The 16,339-nt window shown below is 41.5% G+C and overlaps 1 protein-coding gene across 5 annotated transcripts in view; it reads right to left on the reverse strand.

Moving 5' to 3' along the window:
* Positions 1 to 233: 233 nt before the first annotated feature.
* Positions 234 to 16,339, reverse strand: part of fam133b (family with sequence similarity 133 member B) — a 112,040-nt gene continuing 95,934 nt past the window's right edge. For all 5 annotated transcript variants that reach the window (XM_078538932.1, XM_078538930.1, XM_078538935.1 and 2 more), the window contains exons 12-14: positions 9,464 to 9,718; positions 5,138 to 5,395; positions 234 to 689 (exon numbers count right to left, since the gene is read on the reverse strand). In XM_078538932.1, coding sequence (XP_078395058.1) covers positions 543 to 689; positions 5,138 to 5,395; positions 9,464 to 9,718 — 660 coding nt within the window. In that variant the 3' untranslated portion in view covers positions 234 to 542. The remainder of the gene's footprint in view (positions 690 to 5,137; positions 5,396 to 9,463; positions 9,719 to 16,339) is intronic.

Genomic DNA, 16,339 nt, shown 5'->3' on the forward strand with positions numbered 1-16,339 from the left:
AGATTAGATGGACCATGTGAAGAATAACACTGGTGGAGATTTGGTGGCTTGTTTCTGTGCTGTTATTCAAATTCTATGTCATCTCTTTGAATGGTTTTAATCTCACTTTGGTGATTTTTAATTTAATCATTTATATATAGTATGAATAAGAGAAGAGACAGAGTAGATAGTTTCCATTTCCAAATAAAGAAAATTAATATTTTTCAATTAACATAATAAATAAATCCTTCTGCCACATTTTTGATGCTTGTTTAATTGTGATTAATAAGATACATGTGTTCGCTGCTAAAAGCCAATGAAGAGTTGCCTTAAAACAAAAGAAAAACAAATTTGACAAGCTGATTATATTCCTTTAGACAAATTCTAGTAAAGTAGCCAAATAAAGAATGATTTTTGAAAAAAATCTGATTACTGAAAGTATCTAACAAAAAGAAACAAATAGCAAGTTAACAAAATTGATGCTGTTTCCACATCTGTAGCTGCAAAATAGAACGACTTCTCTGTGAACTTAAATTCAGCAGCACTACGTGCGCAGGACAGCTTTAAAAATTTTCAGATTCTTCTGCATTTTTGGCTGATGAGAACTGGAATTTGTTGTATGGAAAGAAAAAACGTTTGCAGAGATGTCTTTTCGAATCACAGTAGTGGAATCTGGGGCAGCAGTGTAGCCCATCCCAGCAACAATGAGCCTGAGAAGGAAATGCAGGAAATACCAATGAGATAAAATTACAGTTGAATGATTAAAATAAAGAAAGCTTATAAATAAATGGATTCTTTGATCCGGGATGTTATGTTTACAATAAATATACCCTAGCTAAGCAGAACGTAGTTTTGGTAAAACAGATTTATATTTGTGACAATGAAAACAAGAAAGTTGGCCTGTCGCGCTTCTAAATCATTGAAAGTATTTTTATAAAAACAAATTGGATTTCATCTTTATTACTTTTACATATTCAATGATCAATTAGAGCAATATATATGATAACACATTGTGTTGTAAAATGTCTTTAAGGGATAGCAGCATGACATCACCAAAAGGGAAGTGTGTCATGCGATCCAGTCTTAGTTTCACTTTTGTCTTTGGGCAGAGCACACACACACACACACACACACAGCTCTGCAAGCTTTCTACCTTTATATCACTTCTCTTGTGCCTAATCTAAATAAATGAATGCACAACATGTTTACCCGATCCCTTATGAACGATTGGAGCCCTTATCATTATAACAACACAACATGGTGCTCAGCAGTGGTCAAACATCCTGGCAGCAAGATTAAGCACAGGTACAACATGGTGAACAGAACCTAGAGCATGCTACACAGCATGAGAAAACCTCCAACCTTCTTGATTCAGGTATGTTTGAATCAGACAAACAAGCCACAAAACTTCATCTAGTAATTGGGAATGAGTTGGAAACAGGCTGAACATGTCATGATTAACAGCAGAAGACCAAAGGATCCCCAAAAGATATGGACGACATTGGAAGTCCAGTTCAGAATCACGTCAAACTTCCACATTCATCGACTAGAGTTCATGTCATTTCGACAACAGCTTGCAGACGCAGAGAACAGTGCACATACTGTGATTTTTCAAATGCAGAGCTAGCAAACAGAATTGTTGAGTTGGTGATCACATCCACTCCCATGGAAGCATCCCAGAAAGACCTGCTGGACAAACCCAAAACATATAGCATCGAAGAACTACTCAAGGATGAAGGTAAGTATGAAATGATCCTTGCAGGTCAATGAAGCTTACATGTCCTAAGTACTACCCAATTGTTGATGCACTTATTAGAACACCCAAACCTAGCAAGACATGTGGAAGGTGTGGCCTTCTGCGTGCACCAAGGAAATGCCCGGCTTTCCAGCAATTCTGCAAGGCATGTGGCTGAAAGGGCCATTGGCAGTGGCAGTGCACTTGGGCAAAAGCTGATGCAGCTAAAAGTTGTGTACTTATCCAAACAGACTGTACATAATGGGTACTTTCAAGCAATAAGAATGACCATCCAGTATCCATCCAGCAAAATGAATAACCATCTGGTATCCCATCAGAAACATATAAATGAGGTGACTGATGAACCAGAAAATGACGATGCTGTGCACGATGAGACAAAGAGCATTGAAAACATGTTTCACACTGTCAATCTCGTGGAAAACATAGATGCCATCTCAATATCTGAAGTGTTTGCCAAGATTCAAATTAGCTGCCCTAAGAAAGTTGGTTACTACTCATTATTGGCCAAGATTGACACAAGGGCAAGTGCCAACATACTACCCCTGCGAATTCCAAAAGACATGTATCCACAGACATGGAAGGCTATGGTGAAACCTACTACTGTGAAAGTTTCAGCATACAACCATTCACTAAGTCCATGTGCAGGTTCAATAGTCCTGGAGTACTAATGCCCTGGAGGATTGATCGTGTCTTTGATGGTCTACATCATGGAAACTAAAGGCCCAGGTATTGTAGGTCTACTGGCATGCTGTGACCTCGTACTAGTCAGAATGCATGAAATCAATCAGACTTCACAAGGCAGATCAACCCCGAAAACTACTCCTATCATCTCTGTTCATGACCTAACATTCAGATATTTAAGTACAGCATCCACTTACAAGACAAATTGAAGGCCGCACTAGACAAAATGGAGAAATATGGTACTGTTAGAAGAGTGCAAGAGCACAAAGATTGGTACAGCTCAATCACATGTCATAAAGAAGGACAGATAATTGAGAGTATGCCTCGATCCACTACGGTTAAACGCAGATTTGAAATGTTGTCCTTACAAAATGCCCAATTTGAAGAGTTAAATATGAGATTTGCAGGTGTAAAATTCTTCTCAAAGATTGATGCCAAGCATGGCTACTGGTCAGTACATCTTGCAGTGAAGACCCAAGTGCTTACTACATTCCATACCTCATTCAGGCGATACTGTTTTCAACAACTTCTTTTTGGGCTGTGTTAACCAGGGTCTCTTTCAAAGTTAGATGGACCACATTACATGCACTGTGCCAGGGTGCATCTGCATTGCTGATGACATTGCTGTTGTGGGTAGAACTAAGCAAGAACATAACCATAATCTACACTTATTGGTGTAAGCGGCACATAATGAAGAATTAGTGTCCAACATTCTGAAATGTGCCAATGTGCAGCAGATCAATTTCTTCCATTCTATTTATTCCAGTGCTGGTGCACATCCCAATCCAAGCAAAATAGAGGATGTTAAGGCCATACCAAATCCTCTGAAGAAGAATCATACAGACTTGAAACGCTAACTCTGTTTCTCTCTCCACAGATGCTGCCAGCTGCTGAGTTTTTCCAACACTTTTTGTCTTTATTACCATTACAAGATCAAGGCGTACGAGCAGATTACCTCTACGCTTTAGGGACCCATAGATTCATCTATTCTATGCACTTATGTAATGGTGATAAACATTAACACATATTGTAAATAGTTATACTTCTTTGGAAGGAGGGAACTTATCTTTAAAAAGAAAAGGGAATGTTGTAATATGCCTCTAAGAGATAGTAGCATGGCATCACTAGCAGGGAAGCGTGTCATGCAATCCAGTCTTAGCTTTGAAGTGGAGTAATGAAATAATTAGATATTAAAACTGATATTAAGACGTGTATTAACAGCTTAAAAAAATAGGCAAATGTAGTATGAATATTAAAAGCTTTAACATAGACCAGGGCAACCATGAAAGCTCTTTCTAAGCCTGATGGAAATATAGCTAGCACATAGAAATGATGGATATGGTACTGTAGGAACCCAATTGACAATCACAAGTTATAAAACTTAATAATCTTCACAGGATGGGTAAACAAATGTTAGGGCAAGGATGCAGTATAACTGCTGGGAAGTAGGGAGGGTGACAGCAACCGTTGCGTCTGTTGCAGTCTTAATAGTTAGTCTCTGTATTTGCTGTTATCAGAGCCTGATGGTATTCCAAGCAGTGTGGATGGTAATGCTGGCCAATAAAGGGTAGACCTCGGTATCCACGGCAACTGAAGTTCCCCTCCCAGGGAATACAAAAATTGGGAATGTTTATGAGCATTTCACAATTTAATGAAATGGTGGTTCTGGGCCTAGTTTAGGTCGGTAGGACTTAGGCAAAGCCCGTAAGACAACAGTAGAGTAGCAGACCGGACTCTAGTAGGATCCCTAGAGTTTTCTGGTGAGCAGAGGATCTGGGGGAATGTCCCTCCTGGGCCAGTTAGTGCCTGTCCAGAGGTTGAAAAGGAGGGTCTGAAGTGGGATAATGAAATAAATAGATATTCAGACTGATATTAAGATGTGCATTAACAGCTTAAAAAAATAGGCAAATGTAGTATGAATATTAGCAGCTTTAAAGTAGACCAGTGCAGCCATGAGACCTCTTTCTAAGCATGATGGGAGATATAGCCAACACATAGGCGATGGATATGGTACTTTGGGAACCCAACTTACAAACACAAGTCATAAAACTTAATGACCTTCACAGGACGGGTAAACAAATGTTAGGGTGATAAGAGCACAGACTAGGAGGTGTTAGAACCGAGGCATTTCCCAGCCTCCCAGTGAAATAACAGATATCTGCAGCTTGAATAATTCTGCTTGTAATATATGTGACTGGAGGTTGTACTAGGCAGTATAGTGAAATGTGATAACTAAAAGATATAAATATGCTACGCAGCCTTTATATCGGAGAGAGACACACTGTAGAACCAGGCTGTGTCCTCCCAACATATGCTTGAATAAAACCTTTGCTTACTAGAAACTTACAGATTTGAGTGGTCTTATCTTAATACCACAAGTTTCGCTTTTGCCTTTGGACAGAGCACACACACACAGCTCTGCTGCTGATGTCTTCAACTTTTTTACCTTTGTATCGCTGTTCTCATGTGCCTAGCTTAAATAAACAAACTCATAACGTGTTTACCAAATCCCTTTTGAGTGATTGGTGCCTATATCATTGTAACAATGAATTGATTCATAATTCACTCAGAATTGTAAAGTGGCCTTTGTATGTTGCAATAGTATTTTTCAATTAAACTGTTTCTGATGTGGACACTGCATGACTCTTCAGATTCAAATGACTGAGATAAACAAGTAGTGTTTTAACAAATACACAGTCCATGTCATCAATAGTGACTTACATTAGGAAATGGGCAACATCCCCATCCTTTAGACCACATCTTGCAGCACGTGCTTCCAGCTTTACAAACATGGGTGTCATCACAATAAACCAGTGGGCCATCACTGCTGAGATTATTCTGTAGATCTTCTGACACAATCTGAGCAGGTTTCTTCACAAGCCATGGGATACTGTTACTATCCATTATACACCTTAACCTTTGAATATCACATTTAGTGCCATGAGGACAGCAGTGGACACCATCTTTACAACAAACGGCCTAATTGGAAATAAAGACCAAAGAGTTATTTCACAAGTAAAGCAGGTAACTTTCACTAAAAAATTGTTTGTAAAAACATTAAGGAAAGGGAGTGTCATAGAATCTTATTGGCACAGAAGAAAGCCGTTTGGCCCATCAGCCCATGTCGGTTCTTTGTAGAGTCAGTGTAATTCCCCAACTCTATCCTGTTGCTCTGCAAGTTTATTCTCCTCAAGTGCCCACCGCAGTAAACAAGTGAGAGGTTGCTGCGGACAGTGGCACTTAGCACTGCCATGTTTACCACTACTAATTTTATTTTATTGTTGGCTTTGGCCAGAGTATGGGGTAGTAGGATTCTGCGAGAAACTCAAACCTGCACTTTGGCATTGCCCAGTAAAGGTGCCAATAGATCAGAGACCATTTGGATAGTAGTGGACACCAGTTGAGCAGCAAACAGCCGAAAGAAAGAATATCTAAAGGTAAAGACTTCTCTCTGTCACTTGTCAGAATTTTATTTCAAGTGAACTTAGGCTGTCAATATCAAGTTTTGGTGTGGACCAGCATAGAACTTCTCTTAAACAGACGGCCGTGAAGCAGGAAGATTCACATTGGTCCAGGAGACTCATTGCTGAGATTGGAATTAAGGCTTTGTTGAAACATAGTGGAGAGGGTTTCAGTTCTCAAGTGGTTATTTATGACTTGAGTGAGAATGCTCAATGTTGATATTGGATGACAATATGAAAAATTGCTCATTCCTTCCTACCATACATAAAACTTTCACCTTAATGAACACCAAGTTTAGTCGCACTTCCTCCAAATAAAAGATGTGGCTATGGGTACCCGCATGGGCCCCAGTTATGCCTGTCTCTTTATGTGGTATGTGGAACATTCCTTGTTCCAGTCCTACTCCGGCCCCCTCCCACAACTCTTTCTCCGGTACATCGATGATTGCTTCGGTGCTGCTTCATGCTCTCATCTGGACCTGGAAAAATTTATTAATTTTGCTTCCAATTTCCACTCTTCCATCATTTTCACATGGTCCATCTCTGACACTTCCCTTCCCTTCCTTGATCTCTCTGTCTCAATTTCTGGTGATAGACTGTCCACCAATATTCATTACAAACCTACCGACTCCCACAGCTACCTTGACTACAGCTCCTCACACCTCGCTTCCTGTAAGGACTCCATCCCATTCTCTCAGCTCCTTTGCCTCCGTCCCATCTGTTCTGATGATGCCACTTTCAAAAACAGTTCCTCTGACATGTCTTCCTTCTTCCTTAACCGAGGTTTCCCAGGGTCTTCAACCGTGTCCGGCCCATCTCCCGCGCATCTGCCCTCACACCTTCCTCTCCCTCCCAGAACCATGATAGGGTCCCCTTTGTCCTCACTTATCACCCCACCAGCCTCCACATTCAAAGGATCATCCTCCGCCATTTCCGCCAACTCCAGCATGATGCCACCACCAAACACATCTTCCCTTCACCTCTCCCGGGCGGCATTCCGCAGGGATCGTTCCCTCTGGGACACCCTGGTCCACTCCTCCATCACCCCCTACACCTCATCCCCCTCCCAGGGCACCTTCCCATGCAACCGCAGAAGGTGCACATCTGCCCCTTTACTTCCCCTTTCCTCACCGTCCAAGGGCCCAAACACTCCTTTCAAGTGAAGCAGTATTTCACTTGCACTTCCCTCAATTTAGTCTACTGCACTTGCTGCTCCCAATGCGGTTTCCTCTACATTGGAGAGACCAAACGAAGACTGGGTGATCGCTTTGTGGAACACCTTCGGTCTGTCCGCAAGCATGACCCAGACCTCCCTGTCGCTTGCCATTTCAACACTCCACCCTGCTCTCATGCCCATATGTCTGTCCTTGGCCTGCCGCAATGTTCCAGTGAAGCTCAACGTAAACTAGAGGAACAGCACCTCATCTTCCGACTAGGCACTTTACAGCCTTCCGGACTGAATATGGAGTTCAACAATTTTAGATCATGAACTCTCTCCTCCATCCCCATCCACTTTCCGAACCCCCTTTTTTCCAATAATTTATATAGATTTTTCTTTTCCCACCTATTTCCATTATTTTAAATGTATTTCCATCCATTGTTTTATCTCTATCTTTTAGCCTATTTCAATCCCTTCCCCCCACCTCACCCCCACTAGGGCTATCTGTACCTTGCTCGTCCTGCTTTCTACCCTTAATGTCACCTATTAACACATTCCTTAGATAATATCACCACCTTCAACACCTCTTTGTCCTTTTGTCTGTGACATCTTTTGGTGATCTCCACCTATCACTGGCCCTCTATCCATCTCTACTTGTCCCACCCCCCCTTAACCCAGCTTATATTTCACCTTTTTTCTATTTTTCCTTAGTTCGGTTGAAGAGTCATACAGACTCGAAACGTTAACTGTGTTCCTCTCCGCAGATGCTGCCAGACCTGCTGAGTTTTTCCAGGTATTTTTATTTTTGTTTTGGATTTCCAGCATCCGCAGTTTTTTGCTTTTATTTTAAACAAGTTCAACACTACCTGCCCCTCCAAAACAAAGATGTTATAAGTATTAAAGCTTCTGGACCAACAGTAGCAAATCATTGCATTGTACCAGAAATGGTAATATAGTGCTCATAGAACTGAACTAGCAACCCAAAGGTGAGGTCAAATCCAAATTATGAAATTGAATTCAATAAATCTGTTAATTTGCAGACTGACATCAAAATATTTAACCATGATAACCCGCCATCATAAATGCTAACTGATCCGCTAATGTATTTCATGGAAAGGAAACTGCTCCCCCCCACCCCATTCCCCCCACCCCTTCCACTCCACTGGTCTGGCCTACACATGATTCCAATCCAATATTATGTAGTTAACTCAATCATAATAAAGGTTGAATAGATCTACTGCCAACATTCCTAGCAACTAATCATCAATGGCATAGGGAGTGATTTAGACAGTCTCAGACAGGTTGACACTAGGGTTGCCAACTCTGATTAAATGTGATGAAATCTCCAGGAATACATGACTGCCCCCATGCTCCAGCTATTTGTTGGTCAACACATCCATCTATGTGAGGCACTGCCTTCCTACTCCAATTGGTAATCAAAAAGATTCATTACCCAATTGAATGATGTTTGACTGTGAAAAAACAGCCTTTTCCCCCTCTATTTTCAATATCTTTGTATCTAGTAAAGAAAAATGTTCAAAGAAAATGACAAAAAAAACCCCAAACTTTTTAATGCCCTGATGATATTTCTCCAGTGTAGCACACAGCAATGTCCTGGAGATTGATCTTTAATTCCTGGAGACTCCAGGACAATCCTGGAGTGTTGACAACCCGAGTTGACCTGGAAAAATCGTTATATGGAACTGATAATCAACTTGGGACAACAACATAGTGAAGCAATGGCTTGACATAGTCATTTCACAGAACCACAGCTCTGAGGCAATGCCCCAAATTCCTCCATTACCATCCCTGGGTGTTCCCTGTCCCACTCAAAAGATAATGTACCACATCTGGGTGCACTTTGCTTTACAGTCAGGTAGGGGTGACCTTGAGAATTTACAACATTGGCGTGCAAAGCATAACAAAAATGGAATTGAGGGCAGTATGGAAAGGTGAACACATAAGGGTGTCAAAAGGACCAAAGTCCTTTTTTATCCTGGTAACTGTTGTAGGTTAAAAGAGGGTTCCAGCAGTTGACTTCAAGAAATCTGGAAACAAATACAAATACATTATCTGAAATCGATTTTTGCTGTATTAATATATTGTACCCACGCTTAAATGCGCTGCAGGGAAAATCCATTCAGGGTCAATGCAGATTGAAGCCATTCATGCTAGTGGTCACGATAAAATCACCAGCTCCATATCAGAGTGTACCATTGCAAGCAATGAGAATATCAGTTGATTGCATTTTCCTCCATTTCCAGTCTCCGGTCACAGAATCAGGAAAATTGCAAAATGTGCTTAATATAATTAGAGTGAGGACGTAATGTAAAGTTAGTTCCCTTTCACTGTGGGGATTTGGACAACTTAAGAAAATATAAATGTAAATTCATAATTTATATTTTAGTAATACAGTATGTAACATACCGAAGTATGTGGACAGCAGCTCCAACCTCCGTTCTGTGTTCTACAGCAGGTATATCCATTTGGACAGTAATGTAACTTATCGCAGTAAATTATGGAGCTGTCACTGCTAACACTGTTGCTCAGAGCATTTGCCTCCATTTCGAGCATCTTGTTTTCCGCTGGAATGGTCTGATACTTCAGTGCCGTAGATGATGGAGAGAAATCACCTTTGAAATCTGTTGGACAGCACTTCGTGCCACCAAAACAGCAGACAGTCTAAATATAAATCCAAGGAAATATCATTGTTATAACTTTGTGAAGGTGATTCATACTGCTTTCAATACATCAGAACCAAGAGTTCATAGAGCTTACAAATGTGATCCAAACAAACAAATTATCCTATGTGATATTGCTATACAAACAATATTGTAGTGGTGGGGTCAGTCTCCTTATTTTTAACTGGGTGATGCCTCTGTTAAAATAGCTGACAAGCACTTTCATACTCATGCGTTAGGTGTCGTTGTGATAGTTTTGTGCTGCCAAATTGTGCCACTACCACCAGTGCAACACAGCTCAGTTTCCTCGCTGGGCCATTTCAAATGCACATGGGCTCCCAACAGAGTTCCTGGTTTCAAAAGGAGGCCTCCCATTGCAACAGAGGAAAATCCCAGTGGTTGCAGTAGGAGTGATACCAAAAGAGACAGCAAGAAACTTTAAAGGGGCAGATGCACCACAAAGCAAAATGGCCACTTCAATCTGAAGAATCTAATTTAATGTTGTGTATTAGACTAAAGGATCCAATAAATATTCCAATGTCGACAAAAATGCCTCAGTTTTTTGCCATAGTGTCATTAACCAAAATTTAGAAAAAGCTCTATGTGGCTGGATTTCAACTGGCATTACATATTTGCTGCCCCAGGCAGAAGTTGAAAATCTATTTCAATGGTGAGAGAAATTAACGCTTCAGAATCACATTCACAATCTCACATAATCCTACTTTGAAATTAAGAAGTCTATATACCAGAGTCAAAGAAACAACCAACGATTCACTGAGTTCAGAATCTCCACAGGAATTGAACTAAACATCATGGAAACAACAAAAAATGACCAATGAATTAGCCTAACCGTTACAAGACTTCCAATTTGGATTGTTCTTAATCTGTGGTCCAAAAAAGGAGAACTTCATTTGTTTGTCAGCTTTGAACAGTAACTATTGACTTTTCATATATTATCTTCAAGTGGATCCATGTATTAAACTCTCTTCAATTACAAACATTCTGCTTCTTTGCTTGGTAGGCTCAACTAAGGTATAGAGCCTTTCAAGAGGTCACAACAAGATTCATCACCGCTCTCACCAGCATGAATTTTGCTGAGGCCTTATATTAGTGATCAAAATGGAACATAACGAACATATGAATTATGAGCAGGAGTAGGTCTTTTGTCCTCTCGAGCCTGCTCCGCCATTCAACAAGATCATGGCTTAGACATGTCTCCTTTGTCAGTGGTAACTGTACATTCATGGTCTCTCATAATCCTGCTTTGAAATAATGATGTGCTACAGCTTTGGTGAAAAACCCATACATTATGAGTAACTGAGAAACATGGGACAATGAAAATGGCTGGGCATTGTTTCTTCATGTAGTTCCCTATTATCAACTCCAGTAATTCTAAGACGATTTTCAAGTGCATAGTTAGAGGTATGAAGGACTTTGTGAATTACGTAAGGGCTGCAGTATGGTCCCTGAGCGGGAGATCCACTGAAGTTGTATCTTTGCTGTGATGGGAACTTCCCGGCACTAGTGTTTAATCCAAGTATATGTGAGCTCTTGTTTGATTTTAGTATTATATGTCAGCCCAAGAAAGAAGAATGTAGTTCCATTGATCAAGCTTCCCACACAAATTCTACCTGTGGAAATTCCCTGGACAACTAGTGTTGTAAAACAAAAACAGAATTACCTGGAAAAACTCAGCAGGTCTGGCAGCATTGGCGGAGAAGAAAAGAGTTGACGTTTCGAGTCCTCATGACCCTTCAGCAGAACTGAGTAAAGTTAGGAGAGGGGTGAAATATAAGCTGGTTTAAGGTGGGGGGAGAGAAGTTGTGGGGGGGCTGGTGGTTGTAGGGACAAGCAGTGATAGGAGCAGATAATCAAAAGATGTCACAGACAAAAGGAACAAAGACGTGTTGAAGGTGGTGATATTATCTAAGAAAATGTGCTAATTAAGAATGGATGGCAGGACACTCAAGGTACAGCTCTAGTGGGGGAGGGGTGGAAAGACTAACAGGGTATTACAGTTATAGATTTAAAAATAATGGAAATAGGTGGGAAAAGAAAAATCTATATAAATTATTGGAAAAAACAAAAGGGAGGGGGAAGAAACAGAAAGGGAGTGGGGATGGGGGAGGGAGTTTAAGATCTAAAGTTGTTGAATTCAATATTCAGCCCGGAAGTCTGTAAAGTGCCTAGTCGGAAGATGAGTGTTGTAAGCTGGAATTCTGCTGGACCAGGTGGAAATTAAAATGCTAAAAAAGGGATATAGAGTTGTGTATTTAGCTATGGGAAACCTTCAACTTGATCATTGGTCAACTCCATAAAATTTCTCTCATGTTTTTTCTATCCTCTCAGTAAGTAATTTGTATGAAATCTTAACTGATCTCCATTACATCCTGTGATTAATGTCAAGGAAGATACCATAACTCATGGCCTGTAAGTCGACCCGGCTAATAGGACGACCCCATTTTTCCAGCTCCAAAAATCATGTTTTTGTATATTCTTGGTGTATAAATCAATCCCCCTTTTCAGCCACAACATGCTATACTTGCATTAGTAGTCAGCCTCAATTTGTCACCCTACAAATGCATGTTTTACTTCTTTTATAAGTACTTTATAACCAAGCGCAAGATAGCAGCAGGCGATTCAGACTGTGTTGCGAAGATGTGGAGTTTAAGACATGCCCACTCTTGGGTCAGATGCAAATGTAATTTCACACCCACAACCACAACAGCAGCTCATTTTTATACTGGACATATAAGTCAACCCTTGTTTTTGGAGGGATTTTTCAAGGTTTCAAAGGTCACATTGAATGGTGAAGCATGCCCAACAGGCCATATGGTCTACTTCTGCCCCTATTTCTTGTGTTCCTTGACTTCTATAGTATTTTAGCCTGACTAAATTGTGGGGAGGGTGGTGAGAGTGAGGGTGGTAATGGGAGGAGTTGGACTGGCAGTTCCTCTGCAGACCAACCCACTGATAAAAGAACAGCATGTTCTTTGATATCCTATTTACAATGCCCTGGGCACCTGAAAGTACTTTTTTTTTTTAAATATTGCATTTAATGTGCACTTAATGTCAATATTACTTGCTTCCTATTTCATGACTTTTGAGTGAAACGTTTTTTATGGTGCCACTTCTGAGGTCATTCACTATAACTTTGGTGGCACAGACATGCACACAATGGCTTTTACATTGCTTTGTGGTTTCCATTACTTTTGCACGGATGTCATGGTGGAAGAAGGGGAGAATCCCCATGATATTGATCCCGCCTATAATGAGAAATTCTGATGCCAACATTTTATTTGCCCATTAGTGTAATTGCAGGCTTTCAACACTGGACAATGACATTGCACCTTACTGCCCATTCTTCCAACTCATTTCTACGGGCTACAGAGGTATCTGGCCCCACTTGACACCCTATAATTCTAATCATTCCAGGAATACTCCTGCCTCCCTTCTTGACTCTGCCTCTGGTTTTCACTTTGGGCTGCCTTGGGTTGCTCCTACTTAGGCTTTATTCCACTTTCTTCCTTGCTCTCTGTTCATACCCTTATTTCTCCTGTGTTCCGCTTCCCCTTCTGGCCCACTTTTTTTCCCACTTGGCTGTTGCCTCTTCTTCCCTGCTTTTGTGGACTTTAGGCCTACTTGTTTCTACGTACTGTAGTCTTTCTTCAAACCCTACTTCAGTTTCCTTTCTGCTTCCCAGCCCATTTCCATTGCTCCAACTTTGCTCTCCCTGCCTTCAAGATCTGTCCCAAGGCAGGAAAACAGGAAAAAAATGTAAAGCTATGAAGTAAAAAATGGGGTAAATAGTGTGTACTTTGACCATTCATGTTTATAACCATGTAAATTGGCAGACATGGTAATTTACTCCTGACAGTACATTGAATCATACAAGTTCACTCTCTAAAAACCTGGAAAGACTCTTGATTTCTATCAATGAATGTGGCTTACCCAAATTTCACTTTCTACCTCACCACCTTGCGATTTAAAAATATAAGTTTCACGGGGATTGCATAACATTTGCGATACAGCCCGTTAGTAAAAACCAGTCTTCAGAAATGTATTGGCCACAAAATTTCAGACTCATAGGCCTGAATTTTTCAGGTGGCGGGTGGGCTCAGCGCTACCTGTGCGGGCGGGGAGGAGGAGGGAGAGTTGGGGCCAGCGCACCTTCGCACATGTGCGCAAAAGAGCGCTTCAATCTCCCTGAGGCACAGAGCTGCCTCAGGGAGATTGAAGGGCTTTTGAAATTATTAAATAGAAGTTTTAAAAATGTATTTAAACATATCCCCTCATGACTGTGCCACATGAGATGGGACATGTTTTTATATTTATGAAATTTTAAAAATTTATTTAATAAAAGCTTTAGGAAACCTCATCCCGCTCGTAGATGAGGTTTCTTAAAAAACGTGAAGGCCGCTTGGCCTTTTCGCCTGCCCGCCAACCGTTAGGTTGGACAGGCAGGGTTAACAATGACCTTAATCACTTCCTTAATGGCCTTAATAGGCCGTTTACATATCGGCGGGCTCACAGCCAACTCTGGTGCATGCCCGCTGAACGAAACATCGCAACACAGTGCGATGATGTCGGGACGCATGCCTGACGTCATCGCACGTCATTTTATGTGTCGGTGTGTCGGGCTCGCTCCCGCACACCGACTGAAAAATCCTGCCCATAGGCTCAGGCGTTTGCAGCACAGAAGGAGGTCATTCGGCCCATCATATCCACGCCGATAAACAAAGATCTGACTACACTAATCCCATTTTCCAGTGCTTTGGCCCATAGCCCTGGAGGCTCTGGCAACACAAGTGAATATCTAAATACTTATTAAATGTGACGAGTGTTTCTGACTTAACCACCCTTGCTGACAGTGAGTTCCAGACTCCTACCACCCTCTGGGTGAAATAATTTCTCCTCAACTCCCCTCATAGCCTTCTACCTCTTACCTTAATTTTATTCTCCCTGGTTATTGACCCCTCTACTAATGGAAAAAGTGCCTTCCTACCCACCCTATCTATGCCCCTCTTAACCTTATACACATCTATCAGGTCCCCTCTCAACCTTCGCTTCTCCAAGGAAAACAACCCCAGCCCATCCAATCTATCCTCATAGCTCAGATCCTCCAGCCCAGGCAGCATCACCTCCATTGTAATCACATCCTTCTTGTAATGTGGTGACCAGAACTGCACTCAATACTACAGTTGTGGCCTAACCAGCGTTTTATACAGTTCCAGCATAACCTCCTTGCTCTTGTATTCTATGCCTTGGCTAATAAAGGCAAGTATCCCATATGCCTTCTTAACCACCTTATCTACCAGCCCTGCTACCTTCAGGGATCTGTGGATGTGCACACCAAGGTCCCTCTGATCTTCAGTACTTTCCAGGGTCCTGCCATTCATAGTGTAATCCCTTGCCTTGTTAGCCCTCCCCAAGTGCATTACCTCACACTTTTCTGGGTTGAAGTCCATTTGTCACTGCTCTGCCCACCTGATCAGTCCATTAATATCCTCCTGCAGTTTACGTCTATCCTCCTCATTATTTACCACCCTACCAATTTTCATGTCATCCGCAAACTTCTTGATCATACCCCCTACATTTAAGTCCAAACAATTTATGTACACCACAAACAGCAAAGGCCCCAGCACAGAGCCCTGCAGGACCCCACTGTAAACAGACTCCCAGTCACAGAAACATCCCTCTACCATCACACTCTGCTTCCTGCCTCTCAGCCAATTTTGGATCCAACCTGCCACTTCGCCTTGGATCCCATGGGCTCTTACTTTCTTGACCAGTCTACCATGAGGGACCTTATCAAAAGCCTTGCTAAAGTCCATGTCAACCACATCAAATGCATTAACCTCATCAACACTCCTGGTTACCTCCTCAAAAAATTCAATAAAATTTGTCAAACACGACCTTCCCTTAACAAATCCATGCTGACTACCTCCAAGTGCAGATATATTCTGTCCCTCAGAATTCTTTCTAGTAACTTGCCCACCACCGAGGTTAGACTGACTGGCCTGTAATTTCCTGGTCTATCCCTTCCTCCCTTTTTTAATAATGGCAAATGTTAGCAGTCCTCCAGTCCTCTGGCACCTCACCAGTGGTCAGAGAGGGTTTGCACTGGATTTGATTTTTAGTATTGCTGCCAATTTGCAGCTTCGCCAGAAGATCAGCAGAAACCCCTTTGTGCCGGCAGATGGGGTTTCAGTCAGACTTCTGGTGATGTTATTGTGGCAGAGCAGGAGCAGCTCCACAGAAGTTCCTGACCACTGAGCTGTCATACCTTGGGCCCAAGTTGTCTATGCAGCCATGTCTCTGCAAGTGTTAAATTCAGTGTTAAATATTGAACTACCTGGTAATTCTGCGGTTTAGCAAGTGAAATATTTATTTCTACAAAAATGTGGAGTGTGGAAAGTTTAGAACAGAATGGTTATTTGAAAACAATTGATTGTGTCCTCTAGAATCTGGAGAGGTGGACTGTCATAAAAAGTTTCTTTCTCTACTTCAATTTTCTCCCTTGCTTCGTGCTGTGTAACAGATTAATAGAATAGTTATGGTAATGAGTAATGTAGACCATAATTTAACAGTGACATCAGGAGTCATATGCTAGACACTCCGG

This window comes from Cetorhinus maximus, chromosome 3 (assembly GCF_964194155.1).
Source record: "Cetorhinus maximus chromosome 3, sCetMax3.hap1.1, whole genome shotgun sequence".
NCBI lineage: Eukaryota > Metazoa > Chordata > Chondrichthyes > Lamniformes > Cetorhinidae > Cetorhinus > Cetorhinus maximus.